General features: G+C 45.6%; 1 protein-coding gene across 1 annotated transcript in view; it reads left to right on the top strand.

Moving 5' to 3' along the window:
• The window catches only part of ATP8A2 (ATPase phospholipid transporting 8A2), a 1,219,142-nt gene that overhangs the window by 930,769 nt on the left and 268,330 nt on the right, over positions 1-20,043 (top strand). The window contains exon 33 of the mRNA XM_029602569.1: positions 10,435-10,542. Coding sequence (XP_029458429.1) covers positions 10,435-10,542 — 108 coding nt within the window. The remainder of the gene's footprint in view (positions 1-10,434; positions 10,543-20,043) is intronic.

The raw sequence follows: 20,043 nt of genomic DNA, 5'->3' as shown, positions 1-20,043 counted from the left end.
TAAAATACCATAAGTCTGTATCGTGAGGGACATGTTAGGGGGAGTTATATAATGGTGCATTCACAAAGTCAGAGCATTAACTAAGTCAGACCATTGGTAAGTCAGGAAGGGATTACTAGGGGGCCTAAAAGGGGAGGAAGACTCTAGCGAGGGGCGGGGGGGGGGGGGGGGGAGAATCGGAGAACATTATCCTTCGGAGAAAGCTTGAATGAAAAGCCAAGTTTTGAGTTTCTTTTTGAATACCTGGGGGCAGGGTTCTTGGCGGAGGTCCAGAGGGAGCGAATTCCAAAGAGGGGGACCAGCTGTGGAGAGGGCGCGTCTCCTTAGCGATGTTTTTGCAGGTGGGGAATATAACGTGTCTTTGTATACCCTTCTGATGGGTCTGTTAGACGTGTGTGGACGTAGTTGGAAGCTTAGCTTAAGAGGGGAGATATTAAGAAGAGCTTTGAAGATCATCATAAGAGCTTTAAAGAGAATCCTGTATTTGATGGGTAACCAATGCAAATTACGAAGGATGGGGGAGATGTGTTCTCTTTTGTTAGCGTTGGTAAGAATCCTGGCAGCAGCATTTTGGACTAACTGTAAGGGTTTGGTGGTGTCAGCAGGGAGGCCCAGAAGAAGGGAGATGCAGTAATCAATTTTTGACAGAATTTATTTATTTATAACTTTTATATACCGAGGTTCAATTAACAGAATTAATTATCTTGTTTAATGCCCCTGCGGCTTGTTCTCTATCCTTCTATGCTTCTCTATCGTTCTCCCATTCCATGTTCCATTGCCCTGTTATAATGTAATTTTCTGCTCTGCTGTTAAAATGTGAACCGGTGTGATGTCCCCACTAACGCCAGTATATAAAAGTTTCAAATAAATAAATAAATAAATTATCACTTCGGTTTACATTACAACCAGCAAACGACAACAATGACATAGTCTTGTCTTTTTGAAAAAGATGGAGAAACCTGGATAAACATAACTTGGGATAAAACAGTGAAAGTGTTTTGAATTACATTGAACAGAGTGGAGATAAAACTTGTAAAAACAACATATGGGAGAAGGTGAAGTGAAAGCGTGGTGAGATGTACTCGAAGGGTGAATAAACCGGTATGGCAGGGTTGGTTAAAGGGGTGAGAAGGGGATGAAAATGGCGGCTTTGTTACAAATACTTAGGATACTTGAGGGAACGCTTAGGTCAGGACAGACAGGTGGCTTGGAGCACCAAACGAAAGTCTCGGAGGTGAAGGAGAGGTTTCATTTTTCTTAGTACCTGTAGTTTGAAAAAGCATTCTTTGGTGGTGTTTACGAATTTTTTTAAGTTAAACTGGTTGTCGAGCAGGACGCCTAGGTCTCTCACAAATGGTGCGTGGTTGACTGATGTTTTAGCTAGTTGGGCAGAAGTTGGTGAGTTAAGAATAACGTTGTTGTTGTCCTGAGAGATGAGAAGAATCTCTGTCTTGTTGGTATTAAGAACGAGGTTGAGGCTGGTAAGAAGTAGGTTGAAGGCAGCTATTCCAGTGGGACCATGTTTTTTGAAGAGATTCTGTGATTAGGATAAGAATTTGGATGTCTTCCGCATAGAGGTAATGTGTTAACTTTAAGTTAGCGAGTAGATGGCAGAGCGGGAGGAGGTATATGTTGAATAGGGTGGGAGATAGGGATGATCCTTGGGGAACACCCTGGTTAGAACTGACTGGGTGCAATACTGTGTTGTTGATCTTGACCTTGAAGAACCTGTTTTCAAGGAAGGATTTAAACCAGTTGAGCGCCGTTCCCTTGATGCCGATATCTGCTAGTCGTTCAAGTAGGATAGAGTGGTTCAAGGTGTCGAATGCAGCAGAAAGATCTAGGAGGATGAGTAAATATGGTTGACTTTTTTCCAGATTTAGGAGGATGGTGTCCGATAGAGATGTTAGTAGAGATTCCGTGTTGAGCGATTTGCGAAAGCCAAACTGAGAAGAGGCAAGAATATTATTTTCTTCCAGATAGTCAGACAGTTGCTTATTTACAATTTTTTCCATGAGTTTAGCGATCATAGGCAGATTAGCTCTGGGGCGGAAGTTCACTGGGTCTGCTGGTGATAGGTTGGGTTTTTTTAATAGGGGTTTAATCATTGCAAGCTTTAGTTGGTCTGGGACTAGCCCTTGGGCAAGGGAGCAGTTTATGACCTCAGTTATAGGCTTAGAAATAATATTTGGAATGGTGAAGAGCAGGTTAGGTGGTATAGGGTCTGCTGGGTGTGAGGAGGATTTAAGTTTCTTCAAGATGAGCTCTATTTCCAATGAAGACATAGGCTCAGAGGAGTCTAGTGTTATGTTACGTTGAGAACCAGTGGTGAATGTGATGGGGGGCTGGTGGCTGGACGCCGTGATGGGCACGATAAGGTTGGCAATTTTTCTCTCGAAGTATTCGGCCAATTCCTTGGCTTTGTTGGATGCTTGGGCATCTGGGATGAGAGGTGAGGTAGGTTTGGTGAGGGCTGATACGTATGAGAACAGAGCTTTGGAGTCAAAGATGAAGTGGTGGATTTTTTTTTGAGAAAAAAATCTTTCTTTGTTCTGTGGATAGCATTCCTATAGGACTTAAGGAGGGATTTGTAGGCAGCAAGGGTGGAAGTGGAGGGGTTTTTTCGCCATCTATTTTCTTTGTTTCTTAGGTTTTGCTTAAGTGACTTCAATTCTGGTGTGAACCAAGGTTTCTTATTGTCCTGTGCAGGGTGTAGAGTTTTGGATATCGTGTTCAAGTTTGTTCGGCAACTTTGCTGGTGATGTTGATCCAGGATGAGGTTGCTGTGTTGGCATCTGTGAAGTCAAGTTGATCTAGTTCCTTGGATAGCTGTGTGCTTAGGTGTTCTATTGAACAGGGTTTCCTGAAAGTAATCGTAGTTTTGGGAAAGGAATGGGGAGGGTGCTCTTTAATCTCTAGGACTGTGGAAATGATCTGGTGGTCTGACCACAGGACCGGCTCGTGAATTGGGTTGGCTGATAGCGAAATGCCCTTGTTTATGAAAATGAGGTCCAAAGTGTGACCCCCTTTGTGGGTAGGGCTGTAACAATTTGACTGAATCCCAGGTGGTTGAGTGCTGAGAGAAGAGATTCGCAATTCGCAGAGAGTGGCGAGGTGTCCACATGCAAGTTAAAGTCTTCCATCAAAATAGCTGGTTTATCTGGATTGAAGTGTTTGGCAGTGAATTCAATAACCGGAGAAGGGTCAGCTTCTAGTTTCCCCGGTGGTGCGTAAATTAAGCCGATTTGAAGAAAGTTTGATTTGAAAAAGGCTAATTTGAGATTGCTTGTAGCAATTGAGAGATGGAGGGTTAGGCCTAGCCCTTTTTTTGCCACTAGGAGTAGCCCTCCTCCTCTTTTTTTAGGTCTGGGAATTGAGAAAAGGTCGTATAATTGGGTGGGGAGCTGATTTATTAACGCTGTATCCTTTGGTTTCAACCAGGTTTCTGTGATAGCACAGATGTCAGGTTTAGAATCCGTCAGGTAATCGTTAAGGATGTGAGTTTTTTTTGGTGATGGATTGGGCGTTAAACAAGGTTAATGAGAATAGAGAGAGTCCAAGAATTTGGGTGACCGGCGAGATCATGATAGGGATAAGCCTCTGTTGACGGTGGTAAGGAGGAGTAAAGGATTTTGGACGCTTGGCAAAGTGCTTGTAGATTATATCGATCGCAAAGGATTGCATCTTGAAGAAAATGAAGGGGTTGATAGTGATGGTTGAGCAAGACAAATTGCTGCGGAGTGAAGAGGGGCAGTCGATAGCCGGTGAGCAGCCTGATGAGGTGACAAGATGCGCTTGATTGGCCTACTTCAGATAGAAGAGAAATAATCTTAGTTGTGCTGCAGGGCTGCGCTTTGGGGCTGCACGAAGAGGCGCACAAAGGGGCAGGCTCCTTTGTTGCGCAACGCCGGGCATGCGGCGCCCAGAGAGCGAGCTGGGATTTAAATCCCCCCTTTGTAGTGGTCAGTCTGACGTCACCGGCGTGACTCGGCTCTCTGGCGGCTGTCTCGTGGAGGAGGATGCCGGCTTTAGGCTGTCGAAAGGTAAGTGAGTGAGGCCTCATGGCTGTCGGTGGTAGGGCGAGAAATTAAGGGGCCTTACCCCGATGGGTCCCGGTGCCGGCTGCGCGGCCCTTTCTCCCAGCTCCTATGGACGAAGATGAAGGAGGAGAAGGACGACCGTCGGGTTCGCAGGCGCGCGAAGTAGTGGTCGCTGCAGGAACGAGGTACTATGATACTGGTTGTACCCTTTTGGCCTCACCAGGTCTGGTTCCCACTTCTACAGGAGCTGGCCTCACTCCCTCCAATCCGATGGGCACACACGGGATGGGGAGCCCATGTTGCAGACCTCCACACTCAGGGTCTTTGGTCCGTGCAGAAAATGCAGTCCCAGATAAACTTTCGCTTGTGGGGCCCCCGGACATGGACCTGTTTGCTTCCCCAGAAAACAAGAAAGAGGATCGATTCTGCTCCCTGGGCCGGGCGAGCAGAGGTTCGGTGTCAGATACCTTTTCATTTCACTGGGGCAGCGGTCTGCTGTACGCACACCCTCCTCTTCCATAGATCCCAAAAACACACCAAGAGCTCCAACAGGAATGAGGTACTATGATCCTGGTTGTACCCTTTTGGCCTCACCAGGTCTGGTTCCCACTTCTACAGGAGCTGGCCTCACTCCCTCCAATCTGATGGGGACTGCTCCAGACCTGATCTCTCAGGACTGTGGCAGGCTTCACCACCCCAACCTCTAAGCCCTGTCTCTCACAGCCTGGATGTTGACCGGGTGACAGTACAGGCTCTGGGCCTTTCGGAAACATATCTCGAGTCCTCTTGGAGTCTAGAAAGCCCACCATGAGAAAATCTTATAATCATAACTAGAAACGGTTTTTGGCTTGGTGTGTGGGACACAGTCTGGATCCCTTCTCTTGTTCCCCACCTAAGCTTTTTGACTACGTATTGCACCTCTCTGAGTCTGGTCTGCAGACCACTTCGGTGAGGGTTCACCTTAGTGCCATTGGGGCATACCATCAGGGAAGAGATGGTGCCTCTATTTCTACCCATCCGCTTGTGGGACAGTTCATGAGGGGCTTGCTGAAACTTAAACCCCTCACTCGGCCTCCAGTGGTCTCCTGGGACCTCAACATAGTCCTGTCCCAGCTCAAGAAGGCTCCTTTTGAGCCCTTGGATCTTGCAACCTAAAGTATCTATCCTGGAAGGTCATCTTCTTAATAGCGATTACTTCAGCACAGAAGGTCAATGAACTGCAAGCTTTGGTGTCGTACCCCCTTTATACCAAATTTTGTCATAATAAGGTGGTCCTACGTACGCTTTAAATGTTGCTGCCTAAGGTGGTCTCGGAGTTCCATCTCAATCAATCCATTGTCCTGCCTTCCTTTTTTCCAAGGCCATATGCTCACCAAGGTGAGTGGGCACTGCATACCCTGGATTGTAAAAGAGCTCTAGCTTTTATCTGGAATGGGTGGTTCCTCACCATCTGTCCACTCAACTTTTTTTCTCCCTCAACAAAAACAGGTTGAGAGTCGCAGTGTCTAAGCAGACCATATCTCATTGGCTAGGAGACTGCATTTCCTTCTACTATGCTCAAGCGGGCTTGCAGCTTGAGGGTCACATCTAGGCTCATTCTGTTAGGGTCATGTCAGTTTTGGTGGCTCACTTGCATGCCGTCCCCATCCATGAGATTTGCAGGGCGGCAACCTGGAGTTCCCTCTACACGTTTGCCTCTCATTATTGCCTGGATAAGGATGGCTGACGTGACAGTTGTTTTGGACAGTCAGTCCTCCGTAATCTGTTTCAGTCATGAAACCCCAACTCTTCCTACCATGGGCCCTGTCCTTGGGTGCAGTTCTGCTCCCCTAGTTTTTTGCAGCTCTAGATGTTGTGCACGTTGGCACTTGTTCTATGCTGCTCATGTTGGGAACAGCCTGGAGCTACATAATCATCCATGTGTGAGGACTACCATCCTGCTTGTCCTTGGAGAAAGCAGAGTTGCTTACCTGTAACAGGTGTTCTCCATGTTGCGCGCCGGAGGTGGACCCTTGGGCCGAGGTGGGGTTGATGCAACCCGTAGGTAGGGACCTACGGAACCCACCTTCGGCAGGTGGAGTGGGCTGGTGAACGGAGGCCAGCTGGCGCTTCACCAATACCAGCCCTCGTTCTCCATGGGTTGAACCTTTGGATGCCAGGGCCGGCTGGACTTAGGTGGGCTTCCGTATGTCGTTGTCAATGAGGAGATCGAGGTCAGCCCAGAGACAGCAGGTGAGAGATGGTACAGTCTTGTCCTGGACGAGGTAGTGTCCCGGAGACTCGGGCGCCAAAGGAATGAAGGCAGACAGGGTGTGCCCGAGCAAGAGCAGACCGAAGCCTGAATAGACCAAGTCCAGGATGTAGGCTGAAGAGGTGTCGTGGAACAAGCTTGAGTCAGGGCTGGCGGCAATCTGGAAGCAGTGGCAAGCAAGGCTGAGGTCTGCTCACGGAGATAGTCAAACGTAGTTGGGCGATGCAGAGGTCTGGGTCTGGAGAGAGGCTACGGAGTAGTCATGTGATGCAGAGGTCTGGGTCTGGAGAGAGGCAACGGTATGGTTAGGCAAAGCAGAGGCCTGGGCTTGGAGAGAGTCAACGGCGTGGTCAGGCAAAGCAGAGTTAAAGTCCGTATAGGCAATCCGAGGAAAGATGTAGAGTAGGAACATAGGATCAAGGAATCAGGAGCCAGGATCAGCGAGGAACAGGAACACGGGAGTGAGATGAATCTCTCAGGAGGCAACAAGTACTCAACCAGTGAGGAGACCTGTTGCAAAGGCAAAGCTAGGGAGCGGAGCCCGGGCTTAAGTACCGGTGCTCCGCAGACGTCATCATCCAGGGTCGTGGCTCGGTTCCCGCCGCGGCCCTACTTAAGCTTCAGTGATGTGTGCGTGCCTAAGGAGGTACGCAGCGCCAATTAGCAGTGTCTCTCCGCGGGCCATGCAGAGAGGCCCGAAGTGGAGCAGTGGAAGCGGTGGCTGCACCGGGAACACCAGGGTCTGTAGCTGAGCTGGAGGCACCAGGGGTGGCCGAGGACGGAGCTAGCGGCCTGCCATTCTGAAGCTGTTAGACTGAGAGAGAAGAACGTTGGGGGTGTTTTCAGTAGAGGAGGTTCTGAGTTTCACCTGGGAGACCCAGAGAGAGAGTGGTTGTGAAGAGTTGAGCTCCTTTATCCTCCAGCTTTTGAATATTCTCCGCTGGCTCACAGGTACAAAACCTCTGAAGAGTAATCTTTAGAAACATTCTTGATCGCATAGTAGTCGTAGGAAATAAGAAGAATTTTTTGAAGATATAGGCCTGGATTTATCAAAATGCGGTAAGTACCGCATGCGATTGCAAAAGGGGTGTAGTTTATGCAAAAATTCAGTTTATTGCAATTTGTACTATGCAAAGAGCTAAGTTAGTGCATATTGTGATAACATTATCAGAATTTGTGATAGGTGTCAGACCTGTTGTATTTCCTTCATATGACCACTGGGTGGACCATTTTTGAGTGAGAGAGAGAGAGAGAGAGAGAGACATTCTACGTGACACATACAAACAGAACAGTGGTCTCATGTGAAGATTTGATGACCTTCGGAGTGAGGAAACTCACTCCAAGATGAGATTTGGGCAATGTTCTCTCCACCTAGCTTGATTGACTCTCTACCTGGGTAGCATCAAGCTAGGTGGAGAGAACATTGCCCAAATCTCATCTTGGAGTGAGTTTCCTCACTCCGAAGGTCATCAAATCTTCACAAGAGACCACTTGTCTGTTCGTACGTGTCACGTAGAATGTCAAAGGGGCTCCTAACCCCCTACACTCAAACCTAAACCCCACCTCGAGTTACTAGGTGGGCCTACCATAGGGATACAAATACCTACCTATGGGGATGACATTATGGCCAGGTGCTCGCTCTCTCTCGCTCTCTCTCTCTCTCTCTCTCTCTCTCTCTCTCTCTCCCCCCTCCCCCCCCTCTTCAATTCACCACAAATAGGCCTTACAGTCACACAGCCTAACACAATTCAAAGAGGTGTTGTTAAAATCAGCATTATGGCTGTGTGATAGCTCTTCACAGACAGATTAATCCAGCCCACTCTCCACCCCTAACTCCTCCTATTTTCTGAATTTGTATCAAACCATACGATATGGTGCTATCACATGCATTAAACACGTTTTCGCATGCGAAAACGCCTTATCGCATTTTGATAAATGACCCCCTTAGTGTGTTCAGGAAATAGGAAGCATTGAATACAAAGCTATATACAGAAACTTTAAATCTTTTAAAAAAGATCTTAAAACTTGGCTATTCACCCAGTCTTGCAAAGATTGCACTCTCAAGGACAGCTAAGGATAAATCTATAGTTCTCTTCCACTGCATGCCCCACTTCGGGCATACATTCTCCCTCCTACAACGTCCTCCCCGACTTACAGAAACCTCTCTCGATTTTTCTGTGTCAACCATCCCCATACAAGATTTGAACACAGTCATATTCCTAATTATAATGTATATGTTGAATGGTATTAGTTTATTGTTCTGAATCAGTTTCTGTTATTCCGTTATTGATTTAAATGTAACAGGTTGTTGGAAATGTAAACCGGAGTGAAGGCAATGTCTGCTATACCTCGGTATATAAAAAAATGCTAAATAAATAAAATAAATAAAATTGATCCATCTAGCCGCGAGGCAATATCAAACCCAGTTACGTCTCCATCTCACCCCATGGTGACAAGGTGGGAGTGGGATGAGATATCCTTTACAGTCATTGTTTGGGGGTGATTTATCTGCTGTTGATTGTTCCTTTTGAAAGTTCCCCTGAAGAAACCGGGTCGGCGAAACAAGGGCCTTGTTGGGACAGGTTATCGAATCATAGGAACACTACAGCTTGATATTTATAAGAATGTTACACCTTTTATACTTATATGATATCAACTGAATGTATATAATAGTAAATGTGATTGCATTTTTTGGATGCATAAACAGTGCCGCATTTCAGGTTATCTTGAGATTAGCAGTAGTTTATAGTAGTAGTTCAGATTTGAGGGTCTGGAACACTTACTGATGTACTCAATATATTAATGTATAGTAAACGTGTTCTATGAGTCTTAAAATACATGTATAACTATTTTTAGGAAAACTTTAGGGATGAGTAAATGTAATTTATTTGTATAGGATTATTGTTTGAATAAATATTTATATTAAATACCTATATACTTTTGGTGTTTGGAAAATATAGAATTGGTTAATGTGCATGCCAGACTGGGTGGGAGGTGACAGAGGAGATGCAAGAGGGAGCAGGACCAGAGCATGGTAGGGACTCCTGCCTCCTCCCTCTCTCCCTCCCCATCACAATTTGGAATCCTGTCAACCTTGATCTCACATTCTATCCCCCAAATCCTGGAACTTCCCTTCCTTCTTACCTCCCTCTTCTCCAAGATGGTGGAGCCCACTCCTAACCCCTCCTCCTCCTCCCTCTCCTTTCATCCCTTTCCTTCTCTCTCTTCTTACCCCATCCCATATTCCTGATCCTGCCTCTATCCTCCCCATCACCAATGCTCTTTCTTCTCTCCCCATCCCTGAGATCTCCTGATATTTGAGAATCCTTTTGCTCACTCAAATAAAATGAAAATAACATACACAGATACAAGCAAGGCTGGAAATTACTTTATTATTATAATGTAAAATAAAAGATGGAAATGTTTGTTAATGCGCTTCAGAATTTTCAAATTTTTGTACTGAATCTACTTCTGAGAACTGCTGCAGGAAACTGTGTAGCTACTTCCTGTTGTCTGACTTTATAGGGAAGGAGTGAGTAGTGGTGACAGCACCTAGAGGCAGCAAAATCCTAAATCTGTCATTAGTCTTTTATGTGCATACGTTTTACCCGGACACAGCTGAGGCATTCCCGGAGATAGGGTTACTGCAGGGTTTGCGCTTACACATATACTTTTCTATTTTCAAATGTATATGTGTAAAAATATTTTATTGGTATTTTTTTCATTATCATTGATGAATTTTATGAAACAATTAATTTTTATAAATGTTACATTTTCCACAGAAAAACAAGCATGGAAATGTTTCCACGGAACATTTTCCACCCCACATAGTTGAAGTTGGCATAAATTCTTTCACAGACTCCTTTATAAATAAACTAAACAGTTCTATTAATAAGCTTGCAAAAGGATACATTTGAATAACCATAATCCAGAAATTAACCTTACCAATAATCATTCCAAAGGAATTGTTTATAATCTATTGATATGCCTACCCTAAACACACAAAAAGATAAAATGTGGCACAAAGATCTATATGTAGATGGTAATAAAATCCATCCTAGAGAAGACCAAGAAAAAGGCTTTTCTGGCAGCAAAATTTGCTTTAAATAGAGAGTTTATATTCTTGGTATTATTCCCTCACAGTTTAGTCACCTGGCCGTATGGGGAAGCATGTTGCTATGGTTGCTGTTCTTTGGAGTTTATTCTGCAATCTGGCCCACGTTTCCCATTGCACCAGATATGCTTGGACAGGTAAGTCAATCTTAATATATTTCATATGAGTGTGCATGATGTATGAAGATTGTTTAAAAATACCATGTTGGAAGCCCAGATAAAGTGTTTCCCCACATTTAAAAAAAGCTGAAGAAAGACCAAAGAATTGTCAACATGGTTAAATGGTGAGGTGAAAGAGGCTATTAAAGACAAAAAGGCATTTTTTGAAAAATAGAAGACCAAATGAGAACAAGAAAGATCGTAAATACTGGCAAGTTACATGTAAAATATTCATAAGCAAGAAGCTTCTGGGGCAGTCAGTTGGACCATTAGATAACCGAGGGGGGGGGGGGGGGGAGGCTATCAGGGAGGACAAAGCTATACAGAAAAACTAAATGAGTTCTTTGAGTTCTTTGCTTTTGTCTTTACTGAGGAGGATGTTGTGGAGATACTCACATGGGTAACAATCAATGAAGGTGATGATTCAGAGGAAATAAAACAAATAACTGTGAAATTGGAAGATGTAAAAGCACAACTTGACAAACTAAAGATTAACAAATCACCAGGACTGGATGGTATTCACCCAGAGTTCTAAAAGAACTAAAATATGAAAATGTAGACTTGCAATCTGCAACCTAACATTAAAATTAGCCACTGTGCCAGACCAGAGTGATCAATGAAATGCCAGTTTTTAAAAAGTAATCCAGGGATGATCCAGGAAACAATAGACCAGTGAGCCTCATATCAGTGCTGGGCAAAATAGTGGAAGCTATTATTAAGAATGGAATTACTGAGCATAGGGATAGACATGGTTTAATGAGGAAAAGCCAACATGGATTTAGGAAAAGGTCAAGAAAATAGAAAAACTGAGTGAATTCTTTGCCATGGTCTTTATTGAGGAGTATGTAGGGGACATACCCACAACTGAACTACTCTTTTTGGTGGAGATACTGACTGGCTAATTTTAAAAGGAACGCGAGTGTGCCCATAAATGCTCATATCGGCGCACAAGCAGAGACACGCTGCAATTTTATATCGTGTACGCAAGTATGCACGTATCATTTAAAATCCCCCTGCCATGCTTATGTGTGTGCATAATCTTAAGAGGCAGTGCGAGTAAATGTCCCATGCATATTTCCACTAGGGCTTTAATAGCTTTTGTGCACATATGCAGGCGTATTTTAAAAACATGCTTGTGCGAGGAAAAAAAACAGTTTTTCAAATTAGTCCACCAGTTTGTCCAGTTGATATTGAGGTCTTTAAGACCCCTCTGGTTCTTCATCCTGTAAGTCCCCCATGTGCTGAAAGCCCTAAAACTGGAGATCTGCAGACCTGCTCCTCATCAGGACCAGCAGCAAAGTTATGCGGATAACAAGTGGACACGCCCATGCCCTACCTCTTTCCCATCCCTTCTTCTTGATGTGTGCATGGGTATGTACTCGCGTACTTTGCAGCTTTTTAAAATTCTCATTGCTCACCCGCAGCCCGCATACACGCGTATGTGGCTATTTTTGCACAAGCAGCGCTTTTAAAATCTAGCTCTGAGCAAATAAAACAAATCTGTGTGATAATGGAAAATGTAATAGATCAGATTGACAAACTAAATAATAATAAATCACCAGAACCAGATGGCATCCACCCCAGAGATCTAAAAAAACAAAAACTGAACTAGCTAGCCTGTTACTACTAATCTGTAACTTGTCATTTAAAACAACCACGATACTGAAGACTGGATTGTGGCTAATGTGACTCCGCTTTTTAAAACGGGCACCAGGCATGATCCAGGAAATTATAAATATAGCAATTTGTTGGTAATTAGAGGGGTCTTTATAAATCAGAGGTGTATTGATAAATTTTATACTGCAACTGCTTGGTAACCAGAGATGTTTTATAAAACGTTGATGCAGCTAATTGGTAATCTACTATGTACTTAATTTTTAATGTTATTGTTTTAATGTTTTTTTAATTTTGTATCTATGATTTTATAATATGTTTTAACTATAATATTTATATTTTATTTATTGTGACTGTTTTATTGCAAACCACTTATAATTGATAAGTGTTATATAAGTCTACAAAATAAATAAATAAATAAACCAATGAGTCAGATGTTGGTAGAAGCCATTTTTAAAAACAAAATAACTGACCATATAGATAGACATGGCTTAATGGAGAAGAGTCAACATGGTTTTAGTAAAGGGAAGTCTTGTCTTACCGATCTTTAAGATTTTTTTGAAGGTATAAATAAACATATAGACAAATATGAGCTGATTGGTATATTTGGATTTTCAGAAGGCATTTGCCAAAGTCCCTGTAGTGTATGGACTGGCCACAGCATGTGGAACAGACAAGGAAGACAGCAAACTTGGTTGTTCAGGTTAGGAACAAGGTTTATTTACAAGGAAAAAAAATCAGCAGAACAAAACTATCGTTCACCTCGCTTAAATGTCCCAAGTAATTCATACGTAGACTGTTCAGGCATACCATGGGCTCGAAGCGGCTCCTCGGGATCTGCCTAACTGCTCTGGGCCCTGATCCTTTATAGTGTTAGGCAGAGACCCTCCCGAGACCCAGAATCCTTTGCGCCTCGGCGCCTTAAGGTGGCTGTGGGCATATGGCTCTAGCCGGGGTTTTAAAGTGGTTCGGGGAGTCTTTTGTATATTCCCTCACATTCCCTCCCCCTCAGCTCACCTTTAATTTGGTGAGTGCCTACCTGTGTCAGGGACATCTCTCTTGATTGAAAATCAGCATTGACATTCTCCTTCCCAGCCCTATGCTAGAATTTAAACCAGAAGGACTGTAGGGCTAGAAACCATCTCATCACTCTGGGATTGTTCTCCTTGTTCCAGTTTATCCATATGAGTGGTTGGTGGTCCGTCACCAGGGTGAATGCCATCCCACGAGGTAATACTGTAAAGCTTCTAGAGCCCAATTTACCGCTAAAGTCTCTTTCTCCGCTGTAGAATGTTTCTTCTCCTTGGTATGAGCTTCCGATTTCTATAGGGCACTGGATGAATTTGGCCATCCTTTGTTTGGCTGAGGACTGCCCCAGGCCTACCTCTGAAGCATCAGTCTGAATAATGAAGGGCTCCATAAAGTCTGAACTTACTAGAACTGGGTTGGAGCAGATCGCTTCCTTCAGCTTACAGAAGGCTTTCTCTGTCTCGGCAGACCATTGGGCTTTTTCCAGCGATTTCTTCAATAAGAGCCTCATAAGTAGTTCTGCATTCTCGGAGTAGTTAGGTATAAACCTTCCATAGTAGCCGGTCAGGCCTAGAAATGCTCTAACCTTCCCTTTGGTTTGTAGGATCACCTCAGTCTTTCTGGATTGCAGGTGGACTTGACCCTTCCCCATAATATAGCCCAGATATTGGACATCTTGTCCTCCCAATAAGCACTTCTTCGGGTTCGCGGTCAGCCCAGCCTTCCTTAGAGTGGAAAGTACAGCTTGCAGTTGGCTTAGGTGTGTCCTCCAATCTGGACTGTAGAACACTATGTCGTCCAGGTATGCAGCAGCATAGCCCTGGTACGGGCAGAGCATATGGTCGACCAAGTTCTGGAACGTTGCAGGGATGCCATGGAGGCCAAATGGGAGGACCATAAACTAAAAGAGCCCCACAAGTGTCAAGAAGGCTGTCTTCTCTCTCACCACTGACAGGATGGGTACTTGCCAGTAACCATTGGTGAGGTCCAGGGTTGAGATGAACTGAGCCAATCCCAGATGCTTGATCAGCTCATCTACCCTAGGCATTGGGTATGCATACAGTTTGGAGACTTCACTGACTTTCTTAAAGTCTATACAAAATCTTATGCTCTCATCCTGTTTCATTACCAGGACTATGGGTGAAGACCAGTTGCTATTAGATTCTTCTATAACTCCAAGCTAGAGCATTTCCTTCACTTCTGTTTCGATAATGCGACATATGATCTGGAATCCAATATGGCCGTTGACGTACAATCACTCTTGGTGATATAATGATATTGTGTTAGACCAAATGGGTACATCCCGGCAAGCTGGAGAAGATATCCCTATTCTGCTCAAGCAGCAGCTTTAGTCTTCTTCCTGGGAAGTTGACAGCTCCTTCCCAAATGGCACCTGGATCTGGTCGGCCTCAGGTCCAAGCTCTGAGCCAAATCCTGCTTGAACCACTCCACGCTTCTGTGGAGCCCATTTGTTTAGTAGATTGACATGGCAAATCTGAGTTTTCTTCCTTTTATCCAGTTAAGCTAGTTTATTCCAGAATAAGCAGGATGCTAGTCCTCACAAATGGGTAACATCACTGACGGAGCCCTATCACAGAAAACTTTCTGTCAAATTTTCTAGAAACTTTTGACTGGTATACTGAGCCCACTGAGCATGCCCAGCATGCCATGATCCCTCGAGCCAAAGGGATCTCCCTTCAGTCTTCGTTTTTCCACGCTGCAGTTAGCATCACGGAGCAGGAGCCCTGTGTGAACTTCTTCACACAACTTTGTCTAAAAACAAATTAAAAATCCCTCTTTTCTCATTCCCCACATCGGGGTCTCTCTTCAACCACCGACCGGTGAGTACATTTTTTGTTTCTGACTCGATTCGAGTTCAAAAAGTTTTGGTCAGATAGCCATCGACGGCTATCCTGGTTATCATGGCCACAGGATTTAAAAAATGCCCTAAATGTAATCGAACTATGTCGATTACTGATCTACACCTTGAGTGTGTATTATATTTAGGGCAATCCCATGACGTTTTGTCATGTCCAAAATGTGCGGAAATGACCACCAAAGGAAGAAAGGCATGTCAGGAAAAGATGGAACACCTTTTCCACCTCCAGTTACTGCCTTCTATGTTGACGTCCACCCAGTTGACTCCGGCCGGAGTGTCAAAACGTTTGATGATTAAAAAACGTTGAGTGGAAAGTTCGGGAGACCGGTCGTCACCGACCCTCGTCTGCGGCATCGACAAAATCAACGTCCGGGCTTGAAAAAGCCACTGAACATCATCTAAAACATCAACATCGGCATCAACATTCCTTGATTCCGGAGGCCCTGTTATCACCGGAACAGCCAGGAGCCAAGAGACCTCGTCTACAGGAATCACCAAGGCCTGCTTCACCAAGGCGTTCCCCACCTCTAGAGGTGCCGGATATCGAGCCACCACAAGACCCTGTGGTAGAGCCGATGATGCCTTCACTGCCACCACTTATAGCTACTCTGCCTGCAACAACTATAATGGAGGAACTGAGCGGATTCATCCGCCAGGCAGTGCGAGTAGCGCTTCAAGACTTACATCCATCGACAACGATGCCCTCGTCGAAGCAGACACCATTGTCAATGCTGGTGCCCGCACTGACGCCGGTGCCTACACCGATGCCTGTGCCATCGCTGATGTCAGGACCAGCATCGATGCCGGGACCAGCATCGATGCTGATGCCATCACAATGCCATCACCATTCCCGATGCCGGTACCCATACCAGGGACTCCAATACAACCAGATATATCGATTTTTCAACCACTAATGGAAAAACTCAATGCCCTCATCAGTGCTATGCCATCACAACCTATCCCTACTAAGCCAGCAGGTATAGGAGATACTCCCGGTCCATCCCCACTATACGAACCTCAACCAGGACCTTCAGGATTGTCCAGACCAGTTGTGCCGTTGATACCACCAAGGTCTTCTCCTGCTTCTCCTTCCAAATATACACCATATGACTCCTGGGAGGTTAGAAACACTGATTCATCATCAGAAAGTTTTATGTCTGAACCATCTTCTCCTGAGGGAAGAAAGAAGTCTCCTCCAGAGGATTTTATCGTTTACCACTTTTATAAAAGATATGGTAGACACAATCCCTTTTCAATTAAGGGTAGATTTTATAAATTTGCGCGAGCGCGTACTTTTGTTCGCGCACCAGGTGCGAACAAAAGTACGCTGGATTTTATAAAATACCTGTGTAGCCGCGAGTATCTTATAAAATTTGGGGTCAGCGCACGCAAGGGGGTGCACATTTGTGCAACTTGCATGCGCCGAGCCCGGTGCGCGCTGCCTGTTCCCTCCGAGGCCGCTCTGAAATCGGAGCGGCCTCGGAGGGAACTTTCTTTCCACCCCCCCCCCGCACCTTCCCCTCCTTTCCCCTACCTAACCCACCCCTCCACCCCTGGCCCTATCTAAACCCCCCCTACCTTTGTTGGCAGATTTACGCCTGCTGAAAGCAGGCGTAAATCTGCGCGCGCCAGCAGGCTGCTGGCGCGCCATCAGGCTGCTGGCGCGCCATCACCAGACCCGGGGGCTGGTCCGGAGGCCTCGGAGGCCTCGACTGGTGGCGTGGCGCCGGCCCCGGGGCCGGCGCCACGCCCCCAGTCCCAACCCAAACCGCCCCCTGACCCCAGACACGCCCCATCCCCGCCCCTTTTGCGAAGCCCCGGGACTTATGCGCGTCCCGGTGCTGTGCGCGTGCCGGCGGCCTATGCAAAATAGGTGCGCCGGCGCACGAGTGCCCTGTGCACGTAAATCCAGCCAGATTTACTTGTGCAGGGCTTTTAAAATCCGGCCCTTAGTGTCTGAGGAGGATACAAAACAGCAAACCTTAGAGGTTCTTCAATTTGTGGATCTCCCTAAGGAAGTCTAGCCATCCCTATTCATGAGGTCCTGGTAGAGTTACAACATAGATTGTAGGAACATCCATGTTCAGTCCCGCCAGTCAATAGAAGAATGGACACCACATATCTAGTATAGCATATCCCTGGTTATCAAAGGGCACAACTACCACACCAATCAGTAGTGGTCGATTCGACTCAGAAAAAATCTAAAAGAATACGACCTCATTTGTCTACCCCACCAGGGAAGGATCACAGATTCCTAGACTCTCTAGGAAGGAAAGTCTTCCAAGGAGCAATGCTTAACTCCAGGATAGCGTCTTACCAACTTTACATGACGCGGTACCAGAGAAATCTCTGGAAACAAATGCAGCAGTTCACTGATTCCCTACCTCAGCAGTACCAGGATGCAGCTAATGCAATTGTCCGTAAAGGTCTAGAAGCTGGAAAAACATGAGGTTCATGCTGCATACAACAGCTTCGAAACTTCTTCAAGAGTTGCAGCTTCTGGGATCAGTGCACGCCGTTGGGCCTGGTTAAAAGCCTCTGACCTTAGGCCTGAGGTACAAGATAAGTTGGTGGACTTGCCTTGCGTGGGCGACAACCTTTTTGGATCATAGGTTCATGACGCAGTAGCCCAACTTAAAGAACATACAGAGACACTGCGTCAATTATCTGCTGTCCCACAAGACTCATCTTCAGTGTCACGTCATGAACCAAGAAAAGATACCAGAAAGCCATACTACAGGCAAAGAAGGTACTATCCACCAGCACCTAGGGGCAGATCTTCCCGACCACAACAAAGATCTCAGCCCAGACAACATAGAACCGCTAGGCCTCAACCGCCAGCGCAAACAAGCCCAGCTGCAGGTTTTTGAGACAAGGCCAGAGAACAGAAGCCAACTCAGCAACCCCAACCCAACCATACCAGTAGGAAGTCGAGTCTCCTTCTGCTACAACCATTGGTTAAGGATAACAATGGACCAATGGGTACTCTCCATAATATCACGAGGTTAGCAACTCAATTTCCTATCAATTCCAAAAGACTCTCCACCAAAGTCTCTTTGGATAAACACAAATCACATCTCTCTCTTCCAAGCAAAATTATCCACCCTTCTGAGAGCCAGAGCTGTAGAACTGGTACCCTGGACTCAGCAGGGCAGAGGATTCTACTCCCGCTATTTCCTCATTCCAAAGAAAACAGGAGGCCTGTGTCCCATCCTAGACCTCCGAAATCTCAACAAATTTCTATGAAAAGAGAAATTCAGGATGGTCTCTTTGGGCACCTTGCTTCCCCTTCTTCAGACAGAAGACTGGCTCTGTTCTCTGGATCTACAAGACACTTACGCTCACCTTCCAATATTCCCTCCTCATCGCAAGTATCTGCGTTTCCTGGTGGGCCATCAGCATTTCCAATACAGGGTTCTACCTTTCGGACTTGCCTCAGCACCCAGAGTGTTCACAAAATGCCTAGCAGTAGTAGCGGCACACTTACACAAGGAAAGTGTACATGTTTTTCCCTATCTGGACGACTGGCTCATCAGAAGTCAATCTCAACAAGGAGCTCTTATTTCTCTCAAACTCACAATCAATCTGCTCCACTCGATGGGTTTTCTCATCAATTACCAAAACTCCCACCTCATTCCGTCTCACAGGCTGCAATTCATCAGAGCAGAATTGAACACCATACTATCAAGAGCCTTCCTACCTGAAGATCGGGCGGAAACACTCTCCTCATTAACAAAACAGCTACGCTTTCAGAAACAGGCGACAGCTCATCAGTTTCTAACACTACTGGGTCACATGGCCTCCACAGTTCATGTCAGTCCTCTGGCCAGGTTAGCCATGAGACTATCCCAATGGTCATTGAGATCACAATGGATACAAGCAATTCAACCACTGTCATCTCCAGTTCAGAATACCCATCAATTACGTTCATCTCTCCTTTGGTGGACAAACAGGGACAACTTGCGCAAGGGCCTACCCTTCCTACAACCAGCTCCACAGATAACTTTAACTACAGATGCATCCACCTTAGGTTGAGGAACTCACATAGGCAATCTCCAAACCCAGGATACTTGGACAAAACTCAAAGCAATATTTCAAATCAATTTCCTGGAGCTACGAGCTATACGTTATGCTCTACATGCGTTCAAGGACTGCCTTTCACACAAGACTGTTCTTATACAGACAGACAACACGGTAGCCATGTGGTACCTGAACAAACAAGGAGGTACGGGCTCATATCTCCTTTGTCAAGAAGCCATACAGATTTGGGACTGGGCACTGGTACACTCCAAATTTCTCAGGGCCACTTATCTAGCGGACATTCACAACGTAGTTGCGGATCGCCTCAGTCGTCACTTCCAACCTCACAAATGGTCCCTGGATCCCTTAGTAGCGACCAGGATATTTCAACGTTGGGGACAACCAGCAATAGACCTATTTGCATCCGACCTGAATCACAAAGTAGACAGGTTCTGCTCCCTGCACAAACAGAAACACCAGCCAGCCAAGGACACCTTTGCTCGCCCTTGGAACTCAGGTCTTCTATACGCGTGTCCCCCGATACCGCTAATAACCAAAATGCTAGTGAAGCTACAACAGGACAAGGGGTCTATGATACTCATAGCCCTGTATCGGCCTCGACAAATGTGGTTTCCCATATTTTTCGACCTATCGATCACAGAGCCAATTCGCCTGGGCACAGCACCCACTCTCATAACTCAGGACCAAGGCAGGTTGCGCCATCCCAACCTTCAATCCCTATCTCTGATAGCCTGGATGTTGAAAGCTTGATCTTACAACCACTCAATCTTTCAACTAATGTCTTATGGCTTCATGTAAACCTTCCACACGAAAAAACTATTCTTCGAAGTGGAAAAGATTCACCTTGTGGGGTACACAAAAAGACATTGACCCTTTTATCTGCCCCACGTCATCCTTACTAGACTATCTATGGCACC

Source organism: Rhinatrema bivittatum, chromosome 5 (genome assembly GCF_901001135.1).
Source record: "Rhinatrema bivittatum chromosome 5, aRhiBiv1.1, whole genome shotgun sequence".
NCBI lineage: Eukaryota > Metazoa > Chordata > Amphibia > Gymnophiona > Rhinatrematidae > Rhinatrema > Rhinatrema bivittatum.
The sequence above is the reverse complement of the archived record's forward strand: the minus strand, read 5'-3'. Positions and strand labels throughout refer to the sequence as shown.